Source organism: Diospyros lotus, chromosome 4 (genome assembly GCF_014633365.1).
Source record: "Diospyros lotus cultivar Yz01 chromosome 4, ASM1463336v1, whole genome shotgun sequence".
In the NCBI taxonomy this organism is placed as follows: Eukaryota; Viridiplantae; Streptophyta; class Magnoliopsida; order Ericales; family Ebenaceae; genus Diospyros; species Diospyros lotus.
Window position 1 is genome coordinate 41001516 of NC_068341.1, and position 22669 is coordinate 41024184.

Sequence of the window (22669 nt, forward strand, 5' to 3'; positions counted from 1 at the left end):
AGGGATGAAGATGATGGATAAATGTTAGAAATATGGTAGAATTTTGAGGTTAAATTTATAATTTATTTGGTTAATGAATTAAGCTACTAATAGATTATTTGGAAAAGCTGGGGTTGTAACTTGTTGAAAACATTACTAAAATAACTTATAAGCTCAACAAAACGCGTAACTAAATAAGTTACCTAACTTATAACTTGAAAGATAATTTATAAGTGGTCAAACCATTAAGCCATACACCCCATAAATTTTAATGCACTTAAATGTTATATTTTAAATTTGCCAATTTTAGTGTATTGATGAAAAAAAATATTTGTGTATTTTCTTTATATATGAATTATCTGCTATTTATGTTTTTGTTATATTTTTATATTTCTCGATATATAATAATAAATAAAAATAAATTTTATTTTATTTTTAAATTTATCAAACATTATCCCCGATGAGCATTTGATTGATTTGAAAATACTAAAATTGTATAAAAAATTAAATTAAATCGACCAAACAAATTAAAAAACCAAACAAAATAAAAATAGAAAAAATTGAACAAATTTGAAAAAATGAACCTATCAAAAAAACTAAAAAAAGCCTTAAAAAAATAGAACAAACAATCTGAAAAAAATCAAAAGAGGGAAAGAAAGATAGCACATGCATTGACTTTAATTGTTATTGCATTATCACGAATAAACCTTGTTGTCATCGTCATTTACCGACATTATTGTTTCTCTTTTAATTTTAATAAAATTGTAATAATATTGTTAATATTTAGTTATTTATAATAAATTTTTTGATATTTGAGAAATTAGAATAATTATTTTTTATCAATTTAATTTATTGATAAACAGTAATATATTTAATTTATATATTTTTTAAATTACATAAAGATTAATATAATAAATATATAATAAGTGATATATTTAATCTATTGACAATGAGTATCTATCTATTTGGTAAAAAGAATATGACTGTAATTTATAAATTTATATATTGACCTGCATTAATATCTATAAATTTATTTAATTAATTCAAATATTTTAATGAATTCGAGGAGATTTCCGACGGGCCATGCTGCTAGTCAGTCCACAGCGCACATTGCACGCAACCTCGTGGACTGGGCCCACCGCGTTTATGCTTTCGTGGTGTTCTGCCTTTTGGCCTCTGTTGTTTTCCAAGCAATCAACAATGGCTTCCATTAGCACCCAATTGCAGGACGAAGCTTCTGTCCCTTCTGGGTCTAGTTCCTGGAAATACGAAGTCTTCTTTAGCTTCAGAGGCGCAGACACCCGCAACGGCTTCGTCGACCATCTCTCTTCGGCCCTGCATCAGATGGGCATCTTCACGTTCAAGGATGACCGGAAGCTCGAAAGAAGTGAATCGATTTCTCCGGCGCTCTTGAAAGCCATCGAAGAATCGAGGTTTGCCGTGGTTGTTTTCTCCGAGAACTACGCTTCTTAACAACAACTACCTATTAACAGGTCAAACCTTTTTTTAAGTATTAATTAACTCTGTATTTGTTTAATTCCTTGTTAAAATATGTCATCATGTTTAATTCCTTGTTAAAATAGTTAAATTTTAATTAAAAAATTGTCAAAATAGTTATATTATATTTGATGAATATAGCTTCTCTCTCACTCGGGTCTCTTCTTGAATGAAATTTTGAGGAGATTTCCATAGTCCACAACGCGGTCGGACCTCACGAACTTCCACCATGTTTTATATATTTTCTTTCGGCCTTTGTTGGTTGGCATAGACGAAGAAGCCAGTTTGTTTTCCATAGTCCACAAGACCTCACGGACTTCCACTATGTTTTATATATTTATTTCTGGCCTCTGTTGCTTCGCATTGACCTCTGTTGCTTGGCATAGACGAAGAAGCCAGTTTGTTTTCCGAGCAGATCAACAATTAATGGCTTCCACCAGCACCCAATTTCAGCAGGACGGAGCTTCTCTCCCTTCTGGGTCTAGTTCCTCGAAATACGACGTCTTTTTGAGCTTTAGAGGCACAGACACCCGCAATGGCTTCGTCGACCATCTCTATTCGGCTCTGCATGAGAAGGTCATTTTCACGTTCAAGGATGACCAGAGTCTCGAGAGAGGTGAATCGATTTCTCAGACGCTCCTGAAAGCCATCGAAGAGTCGAGGTTTGCCGTGGTGGTTTTCTCCGAGAACTATGCTTCTTCCAAGTGGTGCTTGGAGGAACTCGTTAAGATCCTCGAGTGCCAGAAGAAGAGGGCACTCACCGTTTTGCCTGTATTCTATAAAGTAGATCCCTCGGATTTACGGAACCAAAGAGGGAGCGTTGGAGAAGCATTCGCCCAACACGAGCGAGTTTCTACCGAAGAGGAGGAGAAGCAGAAGGTGCAGAGATGGAGGAATGCTCTAACGGAAGCGGCCAACAGTTCTGGGTGGCATTCAGAAACATACGGGTAACAACAACTACCTCTCAACAAGTCAAATATTTTTTTAAGTATTAATTAACTCTGTATTTGTATAATTCATTGTTAAAATATGTCATCGTGTTTAATTCCTTGTTAAAATAGTTAAATTTTAATTCAAAAATTGTCAAAATAGTTATATTATATTTAATGAATTTATTTAGCTTAATACCATATTAGATTTGGTAATATCTAAGTGAAATTCAATTATAAATGGATCTTTTGCATTTGGCCCCTATTAGATCTAGATGAATCTAAATACCAGGGTTGTTATTCAGGCTTCAAGTCCCTAACAGAGGAGTTCCTTCTGATTTAGCATTTTTAATTTGACAGTTCTTTCCTAATTGCTGGTAGTTGGACTTTTCATGGATATTTCTATTCAATATTAATCCATTATAATGTGTTACTTCTGCTGCAATTATCTGATGTTAAAGAAAGAAAACTAAAAATAAAGGTAAAATTGAACCAAAACAATTGGATTATGTCTAGGTACATATTTTCTCAATCAATATGTGTCTAAGTCACCTAGCTATGATGCCCCTTGCGTAAATTTTGTTGAAAATGACTGAGATGAAAGGTAAGTGACAATATCTTTAACTATGATCTGTCTTTGGTTTCTTAAAACTAATCTAATGGGCAGGCGTGAAGCAAAGCTTGTCCAAGACATTGCCATTCAGTTTCTAAATGTTGGGATGTGATACCCAACAAATTCAAGGCGATGATGGTAAGATGGGTAAGTATAAAACTATCATAGGCTTCGGCCCGGGATTGATAGATTTAAAGAAAGGTCCAAACCCACTTATAGGAAGCCCAATAAGAAGATGGTCCAAGTAACTTTATCTTGTTTTTTGAGGAAAGCGGGCTTGGCCCAGTTGCTCAAACAAGAACCAAACCCAGCCCATTTTGGTCTAAGCCCATTAGCTGCCCTATCTAAAGCCCATTATCCATCTTATCTTGATCTAGCCCATTTGATGAAGAAGTTGAAGACTTGGTCTTCCAAGCCGTTCAACTCCCAGGTTTGTTCTCCCCTTTTTCCTCTCCCTCATCTCATCTCTTCTGGATACCTAGGGAGCCTATCCTCATCTCGGCGAAATGCTATCTGGTTCTTCGATGGTTATCTATATATTGGTGTATATGGGGGGTGGTTTAAAAATGAGCAAAGAGAGAGAGAGTGGTAGAGATAGCTGAAAGTGAGAAAAATCAGAGTGGCCGTTGGTATTCTCCTGCGTGGGGTATTTTTTTCTGACCTTGTGTGCTTGTCATTCTCGGGTTGGGGTTTTCTTCCGATTGGGCAGATTTGGGTTCGATCTAATGCTGGTTTGGGTTTTCCTTGGGACCGATTCTTGGCTTTACCTTAGTGGGACTTGGACCGATCAATCTGAGCCTTGAAAACCCACCTTCATCTCCTCCATTGCCGGTGATTCATCGGAACACAACAGGGAGTGTTGTTTTGGTTTTTCGGTTTCTCATTTTGTTTTAAACTCACTGTTTTGTGCAATTTTCTTCGATCTAACTTGTGGTTTTGTGGGTTTTGCGAGATATTTTCTCAACACTATATATACTGGGAGATAATGGTTCAAGCATTCTTGAAGATGTTGTTGGATTGCATCCTCGTGTAGCAGAAGTGATATCATGAATGGGATTGGATTTCAAGGATCGACGTGCAATAGGCATATGTGGGATGCGTGGTATAGAAAAGACTACTACTATCTCCCTAGAAATATTGAAATTCTTCCTCCATGCTTCGAAGCATATAATTATGAAAATCATACGTGAATGGTAGTTGATGAGTCTACATAAATAAGACCAAAGACAAAAAAAATACTAAAAAGAACAAATAGACAGAAAGAAATATTGACCTATAAAATCAAAATCATAGCCCACAGTATGATCTCACGATCAAATAGCACTCTATGCTGTGAGCTTATGTTGAAGAAACACGTACATGAGATGTGATTCTATGGCTAGTATAGAAATGATAGAGCAATTTGCATTTGGTAAACCCATTAAAATTTGTCCACAATGAAAGGTAGAGGTAGGAAAGATCCAGTTCAATGTGACGTGGAGCACTTATAGAAATGAAGTGTAACGACCCGTTAGTGGGTCTAGGTGTTATGGGTATTTTAGTTTGCACATTAGAGTTGTTGCCTTTATTAATTAATTGTTAAAAATATTATATGAGTTGGTAATGGGGGTAAATTAATGAAAATAATATTTGGTGTGAAAAAGTCTCAAAGTTGTGGGCTAAATGGGTTTGGGCCTTATTTGAATTAGACCATTGATAAATAATTAAATCTTAAGTGTAAATGAATTGGGTTGAACCCAAATCTCAAGAAAAGTGCATTGGGCCTTAAATTGGATTGGGCCATATATTTTGACTTGGGCTTGGGCTATATATTTTGACTTGGGCTTGGGCCATGGGCATAGAGAATGGTATCTTAATTAAAAAGAAAAAGATTAAGAAAATTGTAAAATGACCAAAATGGGTAAGAGATATGTGAATTGTGTGTGTTAGTATGAAGGGCAAATTAGAGAAAATTAAAAGGGAGATGGATTGAAAGGAGTTGGGAGACAAGTCTCCCACATTTTTTCCCTCCTTTTCTTCTTCTTACTTTCTTGTTCCCTTCTTCTTCTCCCTCTCCCGATTGTCTCTTCTTCCTCCATTGTTCTTCTTCATTGAAGCTTTAAGTGGAGACTATGGAATTTTCAATTTCAAGGGGGTGTCTTCATCTCTTTGGATTTGCAACCATCTAAGGCAAGTTCCCTTCCTTCTTGTTTCAAATTCAAGATCTTCTTCTTCTTCTTCTCCTTATGATTGTGTAAGTTCTTCTTCTCTTGATTATATTTTAATGCAAGTTCTTCAACCTTGTTTCCATCTTAGAAGGCTTGTTTCCTTCATTTTTAAGTTGTTGCTCTTAAATTCTTATTCTCGGATTCACTGACCATGTTATGTTCTTTGGTCTATAACTCCTTGTGTTTATATCCAAATTGAGATCCGTTTGTTGGGTTGTAAACTAGACATCTTAAGCTTCATTTTAGACACAAGAATAGAATTTTTTGACTAAGATTTGATCATGTTATAGCCTTGTAAATCCCTGCTAAGATCTGGAAATTTTACTGCTTTCGAGTAAACTGACCTTGTTGTACTCTTTAGGGTATAACTCTCTGTGGTTATATCCGATTCAAGATCCGTTTGTTTCTGTATAAACTAGACTTGATAATCTTCATTTGGTAAATTTTTTAGAATTTTTGGCTGTGTTTTGAGCCTACAGTATCCTTGTAAATTCTTGCCCAGAATTTGGAAATTTTCTGCTCTGTTTTTGAATAATCTGTTCTTGCTTCGGTTTTTGGGGTATAATGCTCTGTGGTTATATCCAAATTGTGATCCATTTATTTTTTCTATAAAATAGAATTCATGGGCTTTGATTCGGTATAAGATTTGAAATTTTTGGTTATGATTTGTACCCATAACAACCTTGTTGAATTCTATGTAGAATTCTGTAAATTACTGTTACAAATTCTGCCTTGTTTCGGTTTTTGTGGAATATCTCCTTGTGGTTATTTTCGATTTCAAATCCAGTTGATGTTCCAGAAACTAGACTCATTAGGCTTTGATTTGGTATATCGTTTGTGGTATTTTACCAAATATTGAGCCCAGATTGGATTTTTGAAAATATGCTTGAAATCTGGAAATTTCTTAAATATGTTGTTATTCAACTCTTCCTATGTAGTCTATCCTTCCTACGTTTAAAATTATGATTTTTGTATAGTTCTTCCATTGTTTTTTTGAATTATTCTTGATAACCCTCATTGTTGGATAAAAGGGTTTTATTTTCCTTATTTCGATAAATCTTGCAATATTAATTCGTTTTCTTGTTGAACATTGCAAAAATCTAAACAGGGTTTTGTGTCACCCTACATTTCTTAAGGAATGACATTTATTCATTAGGGTCTAGTGTCATGCAAGATTTAGTGTTTCTTGCATGTATAAATTTTGATTCCTTGCGATTATTATTGGGGTAAAAATATACCGTAAATATTGGTTTGGACATTTCTATAAGTATGAGTCAATAAATGTATTAAAATTTACCCTGTGATCATAAGATAGTGCACACTTTAATTTATGTAATTGTGCATGTTAAGTATGATTTGAGATTTTTCTTAATCATTGAGGATTGACATGAAATGGGGATATGCATATGTGATGCATGATTATACTGATTTGCGCACCTATTATTTTGCGCGACGGCTAAGTCCGTGGATGAGAAAGGATATCCTATGAGCGCTTGACGCGGGTGAGGTGGCCATCAACCCAGAAGGCGTGGCTCAAATTGTTATCATTTGTTGATGTATTTTCATGATGCATATATATTCATGAATGGATATATATATATATATATATATAGGCCGTGAGAGCCTTGAGAATTATGCAGAAAAAAATTCCCTACTATTGGTGCATATGCATGAGCATGGGAACGAGTGCATAACATATGTAATAATCACGGCATGGGAAATTAATGTAAACCGAGAACTTATGAGTCGCGTTATACTAATATCTCCTCATAGAGTTGTTTATTCTATCTTGATTATCCCTGCCTTTGATTCTATATCTCCATGCTTTATAAATACACTTGCTGAGCCTTGTGGCTCACCTTGTTTACTCTCATGTCATTCCAGGTACAAGTAGAGCAGTGGTTGAGGGCGAGCCCAGTGGGGCTAAAGCCCAGGGTTAGAAGTGTACAGAGACCTTCCAAATTAGATGGTCTATGTTAGCATTTGTGATGAGGGCAAGTGTGAGGAAATTTTATGTTGTAAAATTTGTTAGTGCCCTTGTATTTCATTTTGTTTAGACTATGGTCTAAGATGTTGTAAACCTTTATGTTAGCTTCCGCTGAGTTTATCTAAGGATAGTATTATGGTGTTGTATGTTATTGTTCTATATCACACTTGTGATGACCTCCTTTCGGATATCCTATGCTAGCGGGACTATCCGGTAGTGGGCCACTACATGAAGCCTAAGTGCGAAGCCATGTAGTAGCTCTATTTATAGAACTCCAGAACTGGCGACTGAAACAAAGCTGTATACTGAAATAGCTAGCTTCAGATTGAACTCTAAAAGCAATCAGGAAATGGCCAAACCACTAAAGCAACATTATCACCAAAAAGGAAAAGCAACATATAGTGCATTCATTTAGAAACACAACACCAAAACTAGTTACATGGAAAAATCTTTGGACCTACCGATTGTGTTTATGACAATTTTTTCAATAATTTAAGAATGTGAAGAGTAAACTAGCATGAAACTAAACTCTAGTGAAACAATTTCAATGTTAGCTCAAGATGGATGATATAAAATTTTGAAGTATCAAGCATGAAAAAAAAAAGGTCCAAGGATTACAAAAGCAAATTGTACCAACGATCTTGATGTACTAGTGAAAGGTCAATACTTCATGTCATGGACTGTCATCTCATTCAGTAAAATTTTATTGTTTTTGAATATAGAAGAATGAGAGTGATCTACTAAACTCTGGATAAATAACAGAGCCCAACAACAACAATCACAAACCTTAAATCCAACTATTTTGCTGACCAATATGGAAAAACAAAAATTCAGGTTGGTAATTAGGCCTTTTATTCTATTTTTTACTTGGCAGAGTTGAAGACTCTTGAAAAGATATCCACTAGGCGAAACATTTATCTACTCTGTCTAATCATCTGAACCATTTGTGACCATTGATGTGGCAATAAACTAAGCTTATTTTTTCTTTTGTCAATAATGTGATAATATTCTGCAACTACTACTTCTTTTGTGCTTCATAATCTGTACTGAGCAAAAGCAACTCGAGGGATGTGAAGGAATTGAGCTGCAGTTCTGTCTATTTTTCTGGATATTGAAGTACAAAAAAATCCAGTTCCCAGTGAAACACATAAATTACAAAATATCAAAGTAGCATTTTAGCATCATCAGAGATACAAGATTCTGAAAGGTGCAGTACTAGCCAAACAAGAACTTTATGCTGGCTCCAAGGATGGGAAGTCTGGTGAAAAATGAAAGTAGATAATTGCCTCATTCTTATACTGTCTGAGGCAGCTTGTGGGGAGCCTAGATTAGAACATTAGCATAGCACCACAGGAGGTTCCTAATTAGAGAATCCATCTAAACAAACTGTTAAGACCTGTAAATAATACTTAAGAAGAAAAAATCTTGACATTACCCTCAACAAAACCTTTTGCAATTTGTAATTCCTGCAAGGGGACTTTGCTTGATTTTCTCATGTTTTCCAGCTATAGATCTGAATGAACAATGAGAAAATTCTTAATTCTCTCTTAAGAAGTTTGATTCTATATGTAAAACGACAATATATTATGAAGCAGGATTACTTACTTTGATCATGGCAAGGGCAACAACAACAAAGCTATAAGATACATGGGTAACACCGAGAACAAACAAGAATCAGTGAAGCTGCTCAAGACTTTCGTATGAAGCAAATGATTCATGGCCCTGGATAGATAGTTAAGATTGAAGCTGCTATGTGAAGAAAGTAAAACATGATAAATGAATTCTTTAGCCCAAGATGCAATTATTTTGTAATTTCAATAAAAATTTTCAATAACCTTCCTAGCAATTAAGGAGGAAGAATAATAGGAAAAGAACTGGTTGCCAAAACATTTTGGGTACTTCCATAAAAAGAAGTGGTCCTACTCTCCTACTATTGCAAAACAGGGAAAATTCATGCACTTTGTTGTCTGGGTTGTTTGTCAGCTATAATGTTCCTAATTTTATTTGCATTAACTGTTAATATCTGACTACAAAAATTAATTAGGCTGTTGACCGCTAGGTATTAGAAATAGCAGTTCGACCCTTTTAAATGAGTTTAACGTAATTGCACATAGGCATAAGAGTTTTCATCATTTTGCATTATATTTCTGTATATATAATCATATCAGATTAGGGTTTACGATATCTCTCACATTGTGTGCAAATCTGAAAGCTCTCTCTCGGCAAAGAACAAGAATGGACGAACAGTGATCTGGACCCACTGTAAGTGTGAATCACTTGGGGCTTTTGGTAGAGATTTTAAGGAAAGAGTGCTGGGATTGTTTGGGTGTATTGCAAGCATTGTACTCTGTTACGTTTTTGTCCCTTTTGATTCTGATGTTCGAGTGTTTGTGAGGATCTTGTGTGTGTATCTTTTATATATTTGATCCGATCTTTCTAGTGGACTAACTAGGGGAAACCCCCTTGCCGTGAGTAGGATTCTTTTGAATGCGAACACGTATATCGCCGTGTTCAGGTGTGTTCTTTCCATTTTTACTTTTCTGTCTTTTTCTATCTTGTATTGTTCTTGTGGTTTGAACGATCTATTGCTGGCTACTTGTTTACTTGCATCTTACAGGGAGGGTTAGTTTATTAACATCTGGTATCAAAGTTGGTTCACGCACTCAAGATCTGAGCCCAATCCTCGAAGTCTCAAGCGCTAGATCGAAGAACAGTAAAAGAATATGGGATCGACAAAGATGGAGTTAGAGAAATTTGACGGCCGTGGCGACTTCAATATGTGGTGAAAGAAGGTGCGTGCGATCTTGGTCCAACAGCGATGCGCCAAGGCGTTGGGTGGAGAAAAGGACTTACCGGCAACCATGTCTGCCAAGGAGAAGCAAGATATCACGGAAATCACATACAGCCTGCTTATCCTCAACCTCGCCGTCAATGTTCTCCGGCATGTAAACAACAAAGATACTGCCGCGAAGGTACGGTTAAAGTTGGAATCATTATATATGACTAAAACACTGTCCAATAAGATTTATCTTAAAGAACAGTTGTTTGGATTCAAAATGAATCCTGCAAAAACCTTAGAAGAGAACCTAGATGACTTTAAGGTGATCACTATAGGCTTGGCCAATATAGATGAAAAAATTTCAGATGAAAATCAAGCCATTTTACTGTTAAACTCATTACCTGATTCATATAAGGACATCAAAACCGCTATAAAGTATGGTAGGGACTCTCTATTCTTAGAAGATGCCCTAGTTACCCTAAGATCAAGAGATCTTGAGACTAAGGAAGAGAAAAAATTAACTACTGTAGAAGGCTTACAGGTTACTGGAAAGTCTGGTTAGATGACCCACTTTAGGGGTAGAAGCATGTATAGATCTCAATCAAAAACTAGGGGAAATTCTAAGGTAGTAACTTGCTGGCATTGCAAGAAAGAGGGACATCTTAGAAAGAATTGTCCCTCAAGAAAAAAGGGCCATGATGGCCGTATGTATAAGATAGATGCAGCAAATTTATCTGATGGATATGAAAGTGGAGAAGGGTTGATTATTTCAAAAAAGAGTTCTCGAGATGAGTGGATCTTAGATTCAGGCTGCACATTCCATATGACCCCTAGGAAAGAACTGTTAATGAACTTTAAACAAATTAAAGGAGGTACAGTTTTAATGGGGAATGACCAGTCCTGTAACATTGCTGATATAAGGTCTGTTAAATTTAAAATGTGGGATGGAACCCATAGAATTTTAGAAAAGGTAAGGCTGGTGCCTGATCTAAGAAGAAATCTAATTTCTTTAGGTATGCTATACTCAAGCAGTAGCACCCATAAATCTGAAAAGGGAAAATTAAAGGTAGTAAAGGGATCTATGGTAGTCCTGATAGGTCTCTTAAAACAAGGATTATATATCCTGCAAGGAGAAGCTGTATCAAGTGATGCAGCACTCTCCTCCTCGGCTAATGATGATACTGAGATTTGGCATAAGAGACTTGGGCACATAGGTTTGAAAGGTCTGCAAGAGCTAAGCAAGTAGGGTATTCTTGATCCCAAAAGAATTAGCAGTTTAGAGTTTTGTGAAACCTGTGTCATGGGTAAATCCCATAGACTGCAATTTTCTACTTCAACCTAGAAGTCCAAGGACATCCTAGAATATGTCCATTCTGATTTATGGGGTTCTCCCCAGGTTCCATACTCTCTATCTAATGCCCAATATTTCCTTTCCTTTGTTGATGATTTTTCTAGAAAGGTTTAGGTTTATTTCCTAAAACATAAAAGTGAAGCTTTTGAAAAATTTAAGGAATGGAAAACCTTAGTTGAATATCAAACAGGAAAGAGAATCAAAGTTCGAAGAACTGATAATTGCTTAGAATTCTGCAGCAATGAGTTCTCAAACTATTGCAAGCAGATTGGGATAGCAAGACATAGGACCTGTAATGAGACTCCTCAGCAAAATGGTGTTCCTGAGAGAATGAATAGGACTATTCTAGATAAAGTGAGGTGCATGTTAAAAGAATCAGGATTGTCCAAAAGATTTTGGGCTGAAGCAGTGGCAACTGCTTGTTGCCTCATAAATAGCTCTCCTGCCTCATCTATCCAATTTAAAACTCCAGAGATTCTATGGACAGGAAACCCACCTAAGATTGATCATCTAAAGCCTTTTGGTTGTATGGGGTGTGTCCACAAAAGAGAAGGAAAATTAGACCTGAGAGCTATGCAATCTGTATTTCTAGGATACTCCAAAAGGAGTTAAGGGATATAAGCTTTGGCTGCTCGAGGAAAAGAAGGTAATCATTAGTAGAGATGTGATCTTTAATGAATTAGAATTCAATGTTCCTAATCTGTTGGAATCAGCCACACCTAAGCAAACTGATAATTTTCAGTTTGAGGTGGAAACAACTCATCCCAATCCTTCTCAAGGTGTAAATTAGGAAGAAAATTCAAACTTGCAAAATTATCCCAGTAATGTTAATTCTGATTCACCTGAGCCTAATGAGGCTGAGATTGGAACTGATGATATTGATACCACCAGTTCTGATCCTAATATACCTTCCATTTCTGATTCTCAAATCCCATTTGATGATCAAAATTTAAGGAATTATGTCCTATCCCGAGATAGGGTTAGGAGAGACATAATACCCCCACTTAGATATGCCTATGCCGATGTTATTGCTTATGCTTTAAACATTGGAGACTCCATTGAATTAGATGAGCCGTCTAGCTCTGATGAAGAGTATAGCAGTAAAGACAGCGTGCAATGGATTAAGGCAATAAAGGAGGAGAGGGAATCACTCCATAAAAATAAGACATGGATCCTAGTTAAAAGACCTGTTGATCAAAAAGTTATTGGCTGCAGATGGATTTATAAGAGAGAGGCTGGTATCCCAGGTGTAGAACCTGCTAGATTTAAAGCAAGAGTTGTTGCTAAGGGTTATTCCCAAAGAGAGGGTATAGACTACCATGAGGTTTTTTTCCCTGTTGTTAAACATACATCTATTAGACTTGTTTTGGCCATGGTAGCCCTCTATGACCTTAAGTTAGAACAACTAGATGTCAAAACGGCTTTTTTCCATGGTAATCTTAAAGAGAAAATTTATATGGAGCAGCCCATGGGGTTTGTGGAAAAAGGCAATGAGCATAAGGTCTGCTTGTTACAAAGGTCATTATATGGCCTTAAACAATCCCCTATACAATGGTACAAAAGATTTGATGAATTCATGCTTAAGAATAGTTACAATAGATGTAACTTCGACCATTGTGTGTACTTTAAAGATCTTCAAGAAAATTGGTATATATATTTGTTGATCTATGTAGATGATATGCTTATAGCATGTAAATACAAAGATGAAATCAATAAGTTGACTAGAGCCTTACAGTCAGAATTTGAAATGAAGCATCTAGGTGCAGCCAAGAGAATTCTAGGAATTGATATCTATAGAGATAGGAAGAGAGGATCTTTAACCCTTTCTTAATCTGGGTATGTTAAAAAGGTTGTAGGGTTATTTGATATGTCAGATTGTAAGCCTGTTACAACCCCTATTTCCCCCCCTCATTTTAAGCTAAATGCTGTAATGGGAGATTTACCTAAAGATGAGTCAAAATACATGAAGAAGGTTCCCTATTCTAATGCTGTAGGTAGTCTTATGTATGCCATGATAGGAACCAGGCCAGACGTTGCATATGGTGTGAGTTTGGTCAGTAGGTTCATGAGTAAACCATCTAAGGAGCATTGGAGTGCTGTCAAATGGATTCTTAGGTATCTCCAAGGATCAGTGAACAAAGGTTTAGTATATAGCTCAAATCCTAGAGAATCAATCTGTATAAAAGGTTATTGTGACTCAGATTTTGCAGCAGATCTTGATAAAAGGAGATCATTAACTGGATATGCTTTTACTCTAGGTGGAAACCTAGCAAGCTGGAAGTCAAACCTCCAGCATATTGTGGCATTGTCCACAATTGAATCAGAGTATATTGCTCTGACTGAAGCCATTAAAGAAGCAATCTGGTTGCAGGGAGGGAATTACTAAAGAATTAGGTATGGCTGGTTTAGTTCCAAAAGTATATTGTGATTCTGAAAGTGCGATTCACTTATCTAAGAATAGTGCGTTCCATGAAAGAACTAAACACAGATGTTCGTTTGCATTTTGTTAGAGATGTCATAGCTAAGGAACAGGTTAAAGTTGAGAAAACCTCAACTGATATTAACCCAGCTGATATGCTGACTAAGCCAATACCAGTGGCTAAATTTGAGCAAGCTTTGTCGCTGCTCAATGTACTTCCAACCTAGCTGGAAGTAGTAATGCAGGGCCCGAGTCAGATCCATAGGTTACAAAATTTTGAGTCAAGGTGGAATTTTGTTAATATGTGACTACAAAAATTAATTAGGCTGTTGACCGCTAGGTATTAGAAATAGAAGTTCGGCCCTTTTAAATGAGTGTAACGTATTTGCACATAGGCATAAGAGTTTTCATCATTTTGCATTATATTTCTGTATATATAATCATATCAGATTAGGGTTTACAATATCTATCTCATTGTGTGCAAATCTGAAAGCTCTCTCTTGACTAAGAACAAGAACGGACGAACAACGATCTCGACCCACTGTAAGTGTGAATCACTTGGGGCTTTTGGTAGAGATTGTAAGGTAAGAGTGCTGGGGTTGCTCGGGTGTATTGTGAGCTCTGTACTCTGTTACGGTTTTGTCCCTTTTGATTCTGATGCTTGAGTGTTTGTGAGGATCTTGTGTGTATCTTGTATGTATTTAATCTGATCTTTCTAGTGGACTAACTAGGGGGAAACCCCCCTGCCGTGAGTATGATTCTTTTGAATGCGAACACTTATATCGCCGTGTTCAGGTGTGTTCTTTCCATTTTTACTTTTCTGTCTTTTTCTATCTTGTATTGTTCTTGTGGTTCGAACGATCTATTGCTGGCTATTTGTTTACTTGCCTCTTACAGGTAGGGTTAGTTTATTAACATTAACAAAATTATATCTTCTTTCAAACTTCGTCTTTACAGCCATTGATTCTTCCCACTAAATTTATTCATCTATGGCAAAGAGCTGCCTCTATTTCTTATGCCTCCTGGGGCAATTAGGACAAATATTATCTTCTCTGTTTGATCATCTGAACCATTTGTGACCATTGATGTGGTAATAAACTATGCTTATTTTTTCTTTGGTCAATAATATGATAATATTCTGCAACTACAACTGCCTTTGTGCTTCATAATTTGTACTGAGCAAAAGCAACTCGAGGGATGTGAAGGATTTGAGCTGCATTTCTATCTATTTTTTCGGATATTGAAGTACAAAAAAATCTAGTTACCAGTGAAACACATAATTTACAAAATATCAAAGTAGCATTTTTAGCATCATCAGAGATACAAGATTCTGAATGGTGCATTACTAGTCAAACAAGACTTTATGCTGGCTCCAAGGATGGGAAGTCTGGTGAAAAATGAAAGTAGGTAATCGCCTCATTCTTATATTGTCCGAGGCAGCTTGTGGTGAAAAATGGTGAACACTAGCATAGCACCACAGGAGGTTCCTAGTTGATGAGTCTGCAATAAGACCAAAGAAAAAAAATACTAAAAAGAACAAATAGACAGAAAGAAATATTCACCTATTTTGAACTTGAAAAAATGCAAGAGAGTCGGAACTTATAATGTAATAATTGCTAATAATATTTTTATATAACACTATTATATTTATATATTAATTTCATGTGTTTACATTATTATATATTTTTAATGTTAGTAATCGTCAATAATATATTGATATAATCTTAATATTGACACTATCATATTTATATATTAATTTTGGAACTAACTATTAGACTAGTGAGTCACATGCCAACCCAATGATTCATTACACCTGCTGGTTTAATGTCTGTTACGACATATTTACATGTCCTAGCACCATAGTAATAGAATTATATGGCTACCTTAGATCTAGAAAAGCTATTAGCCATGGTATTGGTCAGAGTAATTTGAAAATAAGATCATTTGAAATATACAAGCAAGAAATTATCAAAAATCATCTCAAGATAGAAGTTGCTCTGTATGTTGTTCTGCTCGTGAAAAATTGAATAATTTAGATAATTAGAACTTAAAATTGTAATTTGACTTAGATAAACGAGCTTTCTTATATCAGTTTGTGAACATGGGAGGATTTGGCTGCTCAAGTTGATGATTTAACACATTATCTTGATTGCAAAAATGATCCAATGACCCATCAGCAATGATAACTGTCCAAAAAGCATAAGTTCTGTCCAAAGAGAATCAACTAAAAAATTAAACCAAAAAGAAATGAGGAATCAAAAATAGAAAACTAAATAAACTCATCTTTATCTCAGAACCCAAATGCTTGACTTTTGTTGATCTTCTCCAAAACAGCAAGAAGAGTCATCATCTTAGTCCACCAAACCACTATTACACAAAGGAATGCAAAGAGAGATTAAAATAAACAGTAATATTATACACAAAAAAATAACATTTTAGAGAGAAATTTGGTAAAAAAAATTTATGGCTTTGCCACATTCCTTTTACTTGGAAGTAAAATAAATTGTAACAATTTCCTTTTTTTTTTTTTTGGGGGGGGGGGGGGGGGGGGGGGGGCAGAAATTGGCAATAGCTCGTATTTTCGGATAAAACGATAAACAAGGTATTTTTGTCTATTTTTTGTACAAGTTTTCACAAAAAATGTACTTTGAGTTATTCTAGTTTGATTTGGTTTTTAAATATAAAAAATGAACAAAGATATGTTATTACAAAGGGCGTACCAATAGAGTTGTAGTCTTGCAAACAGAACCATGCAGGCAATAGAGGCTCAGCTTCATTTTTTTAGAATTTTGTTGAGCTTGGGCTTAGGCTTGAATTCAAAATTAAGGCTTGAGCTCATTTGTTTAGAACTTGGCAGGACTTAAGAGTCATTTATATTAATGAGCTTCAAATGAGTTTTTTCATGAACTCTAATTCAAAATTGATTTTAAGCTCAATTTCAAACTCGTAGAATATATAAATTATTTTATTTTAATATATATTTAAATTTTAAATAATTTAAATAATATGACAAAAATAATCCTCAATTGTTTAAACACAAATTATTTTGCTATAAACTTGCAATGAAGCACCTAAAGGAGCTTGTTCACATCCCAACCAAAGTCAACAACCTTAAAATCAAACTTGGCTCGTTTACCCATTGAGCTTAAAAATCTAACTCAAGCTTGTTTATTTAACAAAATATTGAATTTGAATGACCTAAGTTGCTCACAAATGACCCTGTTCATTCACAATCCTCTTTTAGGACAATGAGGGACGGTCAGTTATATACACAGCTTTATCTTTTTTTACTAAATAGCTCATTTCTACAACTCCAAACCTTGACTTCTTGGCATGAGCAATTTTATGATATTAACTACCAAATCTAACCCTCTCGTGACATGAACAAAGATAAATAAAAGAAAAACATAAATTTAAATAGCATCCAAATTACAACCAAATACAAGATTTCATTTCTGTTGGGATACAAATATTGATAGCATGAAAAGGAAGGGAGCGAAGAGGAAGGGTTTTTCCCTTGATCTTTCCAAACTGTTTGAGCGAGGAATGGAAGAAGAATCCAAGAGCAACCATGACCGAGACATGGAAGGTGGAATAAGTTTAGTTTTTAAATTTTAACATGCTTAAATGTGATGTAAATATTTTAAATTTGCTAATTTCATTGTATTAATGAAAAAAAGTGTCTTTTTGTTATACATGAATTACCCGCTATTTATGTTTTTATCAAATTTTTATATCTCTTGATATATGATAATAAATAAAAATAAATTTTATTTTTATTTTTAAATTTATTAAATATTACTCCCACAATTAGGGATGAGCATTCGTTCGATTCGAAAATGCTAAAATTGAATATATTGAAATTTATAAAAAAAAAATGGAATCAAACCAACTGAGTAAACTAAAAAATTGAACAAACCAAAAATAAAAAAATTTAAAAAATATGAAAAATTCATACCCATCTCCCATATTTTTATAATCAGTAGTCTCCTTATGAAGTGTCAAGGTCTCCTATCAATCACTTTCAACATATTTATTTCATTGTCGAAATAGAATAAAAAACACCTAAGAGTTGTTGGACAATATTTCGATAAACTCAAAACATTGTTACATTCTCCGCACAATAGATTGTACTACTTGAAATGAGAGGTGTTTTTCAAAAAAATAATTAATTAACGCATTTTGTCAATACTTCATACCTTTGTTGATAATCTCCTCTCAAAATTACACTATGAGCCCATTATCTGATTTAATAGAATAATAATAGGATAATTTTCTAAGTATGTGATGACTTTTTGCCCCAAACACGCCACCCCAATACCTTTTTCCATTATCAATTAAGTCTTTTTTACTCAAATCATAGCTCAGATTTCATTTATTTTCAATAACTTCCATGAGCCTTGCATTCATATCCAACACACTAATTTACCTTCAAACCAAGCGCGGGGCTTGCTTGATTTCAAGATTCCCACGCAACCCCCTCATCAGATCACTTGTCCCTTCCGTACAATATTTGTTATTATTAATTTTTTTAAAATCTTAAACAATGCATTTTGAGTCATTGGGATCAAGTTTAGACAACGGGTGTTACTTTTTTCATGGATATTTCCACCGACAAGAAATCAATTTGAGAGTGATTGGTTTGAAATAAAAAAAGAATTATAAGTTAATTATATTTATTGTTAATTTTAAATAAAATTATTATTAATTATTCTTTATATATGAGCAAATTGTTATTAATTTTTTGGATAAAATTATTTTAAATTATTAAATTTTATGAAAATACTATAATTTTTTTCTAATATAAATAAATTTATTATTAATTATATGTATGTCCCATGAGAGAAATTTTTTTTTATTGTGGACATAACATTACTCGTGAAAATGTACCTCATTTATGTTTATTATTATAAATATTAACCATTCATTGCAATGCTTTGCAAGTTGGCTTCCCTCACATATTTAAATCTTAACGAATATGCTATTGGTGCATTAAGAATTATATTTTAAATTATAAAATGATAAAAATATCTTTCGCGTCTTACTATTTTAGGTGAGAGGTAGTTTAGTTATGTGCCTTACCGTCTCGCCTTACTGTTTTAGATAAGAGATATTTTTATCATTTTACATACATTATATAGTCTAAAAAATACCAATAACATTTTTCAAATCCTAATGTCACGTCTTTATGTGATTTTAAGTTAATTATTAAATAAATAATTATTTTGATTAGGTTTTATTTAATTTAAATTTTACAATCACCTTTTCTTCTTATCAAAATTTATTACAATTGCTTTAAGTCAATAACATTGCAAAATTTAGAAAATTGTTTTTCTTAATAAAATTGCATTTCTACTTTTTATTTTAAAGAAATATATAAATATTAAAAATATTGTTAGATAATTTAGTCAAACGCAAAATTATATTTAAGGTAATTTTTTTAAAAAAATAAATATTTCATAGCAACATCAGATGAGTGGACTATTACTTGCAGAATTTGAAAGTGGAGTTGGTGGGGGCAAGGGGTAGGGGTGGAAAGTGCCCTGGGCGGGGGGATATTCCACGTGCCTTGTGAAGACGCGTACTTGCCCTTCCAAGATAGGTAGGTAGGTTGTTTACTACATTCATATTGCCCTACAAGGTAGGTAGGTACTTAAATTAAAAATAGGGTAAATTATATGAAATTTCTTGCATTTAGGGTTATGTGTAACTTATTTTTTGTATTTTTTGATTATATCAAAAACCCCCCGGCACACTTTTAAAATATTACAATCAGTCATAATTTATTTATTTTTACATAATTTTATGCAATTCATTGGTTGATTAATGCAAAATTTTGTATTTTTTGATATATTGAAATTATATATATAGAATTATGTATTTTATATGTAGATTATTGTACAAAATTATGTAAAAAAATAACAAATTATGGCTGATTATAACATTTTAAAAGTGCAAGGAAATTTTTTGATACAATCGAAAGCACAAGAGATAAGTTACACATGACCCTAAGTGTAGGGGGTTTCATATAATTTATCCTTAAAAATATTATTAGTTTCTGCTCCAAATCAATGCCTTCAATTGCTGCTCTTTTTCAATTTTTTAATATTAGTTTTAATTAATTTATGTTATCAAAATTAATATTATAAATTAATCAAAAATATTTTCTAAAAAGCTAATTTCTTGAATTTATCTCCTATACTTTGTTTGATTCCTACAGAAAAAGATATTCAAGTTATGTAAAATCTATATAAACACACATTTTTAGTAAAAAAATAATACAAAGTTAAGATAAAAATATATATAAAATTATGTGTTATAATAAAAAGAATATTGTTGCCTATGACATTTTAGTAATATAAGAATTTTAAATTATTATTTACAAGTTTTTAAATATTATAAATTTAATTTTTATCTCTAATGCCGCTTACATAATTTTACGACGATGATTGGAGTTAATTATCTTTAATGTGGGTTCAAGTTTGAAGATGAGAACGAGAAAATGAGGAGAGAGAATGAAAAAGAAGAAAAAATTGGAGAGAAAAAGAATGAAACTCTTTATTTTGAATTCATGTTTAGATTCAAGAGAAAGGGGAAAAAAAGAAAGAAGTTAGAGAGAGATAAAAAAAAAAAAGATGTCTTTACTTTAAAAGTCGCTACTATCATAATGAACAAATTTTGTCATCGTTGTTGTTTGTTGATGTCGTCATTTTTCTATTAATTTTAGTCAATTTCATCGTTTGTTCATTATAAATAGATGAGAAAATGATAAGAGAAATATAAAAGAAAGATAAAATACGAGAAAAAAGAATAATAAATTTAAATATAAGAATATTTTAATTTTTTTTTGTAAAATTTAGACTATAGTTAATTAACATGGGAGAAATTATAACACAACATTAAACTATAATCACTCTTTCGTATTTTTTTAAAAGTGAAAAATATTTGTTCATACAGAATAATTGTACATATTTTTATAATATTTATTGAATTAAAAATGTGTATCTTTTTTATATTCTAAGTTGATTATGTTTTTAATAAAAAAACAAAGTTTTAATTATGAGAATTTAATTTATTGATAAAAAGTGATATATTTAATTTATAATTTTTTTAAATTGCATAAAAAATAATATAATAAATATATAATACGTGAGATACATTAAGTCTATTAACGGTGAGTTGTTGTTTGGTATAAAGAATATATTTTTGTAATTTATAAGTTTATCTATTTACCTTACCTGTATTCATAATATCTATAAATTTAATGTAATTAATTCAAATATTTTAATGACATTTCGAGGAGACTTCCACAGTAGAAGGGCCATGATGCTGCAGCGCGCATTGCACGCAACCGTATTGGAACCGCAAGGGCAGGGCTCACCGCCACCATAACGCGGTCGGACCACGCGGACTGGGCCCACCACCACCCAATTGCAGGACGAAGCTTCTCTCCGTCTCCCAGTCCCTTTTGGGTCTCTTCTTGAATGAAATTTCGAGGAGATTTCCATAGTCCACAACGCGGTCGGACCTCACGAACTTCCACCATGTTTTATATATTTTCTTTCGGCCTCTGTTGCTTGGCATAGACGAAGCAGCCAGTTTGTTTTCCATAGTCCACAAGACCTCACGGACTTCCACCATGTTTTATATATTTCTTTTTGGCCTCTGTTGCTTCGCATTGGCCTCTGTTGCTTGGCATAGACGAAGAAGCCAGTTTGTTTTCCGAGCAGATCAACAATTAATGGCTTCCACCAGCACCCAATTGCAGCAGGACGGAGCTTTTCTCCCTTCTGGGTCTATTTCCTGGAAATACGACGTCTTCTTGAGCTTTAGAGGCACAGACACCCGTAACGGCTTCGTCGACCATCTCTATTCGGCTCTGCATGAGAAGGTCATTTTCACGTTCAAGGATGACCAGAGGCTCGAGAGAGGTGAATCGATTTCTCCGACGCTCATGAAAGCCATCGAAGAGTCGAGGTTTGCCGTGGTGGTTTTCTCCGAGAACTACGCTTCTTCCAAGTGGTGCTTGGAGGAACTCGTTAAGATCCTCGAGCGCAAGAAGACGGGGGCACTCATCGTTTTGCCCGTGTTCTATAAAGTAGATCCCTCGGATTTACGGAAACAAAGAGGGAGCGTTGGAGAAGCATTCGCCCAACATGAGGGAGATTCCAGCGAAGAGAAGGTGCAGAGATGGAGGAATGCTCTAACGGAAGTGGCCAACAGTTCTGGGTGGCATTCAGAAACATACGGGTAACAACAACTACCTCTCAACAAGTCAAAATAATTTTTTAAATATTAATTAACTCTGTATTTGTATAATTTATTGTTAAAATATGTCGTCGTGTTTAATTCCTTGTTAAAATAGTTAAATTTTAATTCAAAAATTGTCAAAATAGTTATATTATATTTAATGAATTTAGCTTAATACATACCATATTGGATTTGGTAATATCTAAGTGAAATTCAATTATAAATGGATCTTTTGCATTTGGCCCCTATTAGATCTAAGTACCAGGTGGTTGTTATTGAGGCTTCAATGTTTGGCCTCAATTCCCCAACAAAGGAGTCCCTTCCCTTGTGACTTAGCATTTTTTATTTGACAGTACTTTCGTAATTGCAGGTAGTTTGGCTTTTCATGGATATTAATATTCAATATTAATTCGTTATAATGTGTTACTTCTGCTGCAATTATCTTGCATTAAAGAAAGAAAACTAAAATAAAAGTAAAATTGAACCAAAAGAATTGGATTATATCTAGGTATATATTTTCTCAATCAACATGTTTCTGGGTCACCTAGCTCCGATGCCTCTGTGTAAATTTTGGTGAAAATATAATCATATATTTTGTGGTTACTGGCATTATATTATGATTGAGAATATCTTAACTATGATCTGGCTTTAAGTTCTT

General features: G+C 33.9%; 1 protein-coding gene across 6 annotated transcripts in view; it reads left to right on the plus strand.

The window, feature by feature from the left end:
• Positions 1 to 1140: 1140 nt before the first annotated feature.
• LOC127800316 (disease resistance protein RUN1-like) overlaps positions 1141 to 22669 on the plus strand; it is a 68119-nt gene continuing 46590 nt past the window's right edge. The window contains exons 1-3 of one of the 6 annotated variants that reach the window (XM_052334858.1): positions 1141 to 1412; positions 1863 to 2355; positions 21944 to 22011. In XM_052334858.1, coding sequence (XP_052190818.1) covers positions 1180 to 1412; positions 1863 to 2355; positions 21944 to 22011 — 794 coding nt within the window. In that variant the 5' untranslated portion in view covers positions 1141 to 1179. Of the gene's footprint in view, positions 2424 to 21208; positions 22012 to 22669 lie in introns of those variants that run through there. The other 5 variants (XM_052334862.1, XM_052334859.1, XM_052334860.1 and 2 more) reach the window with 5 other exon arrangements.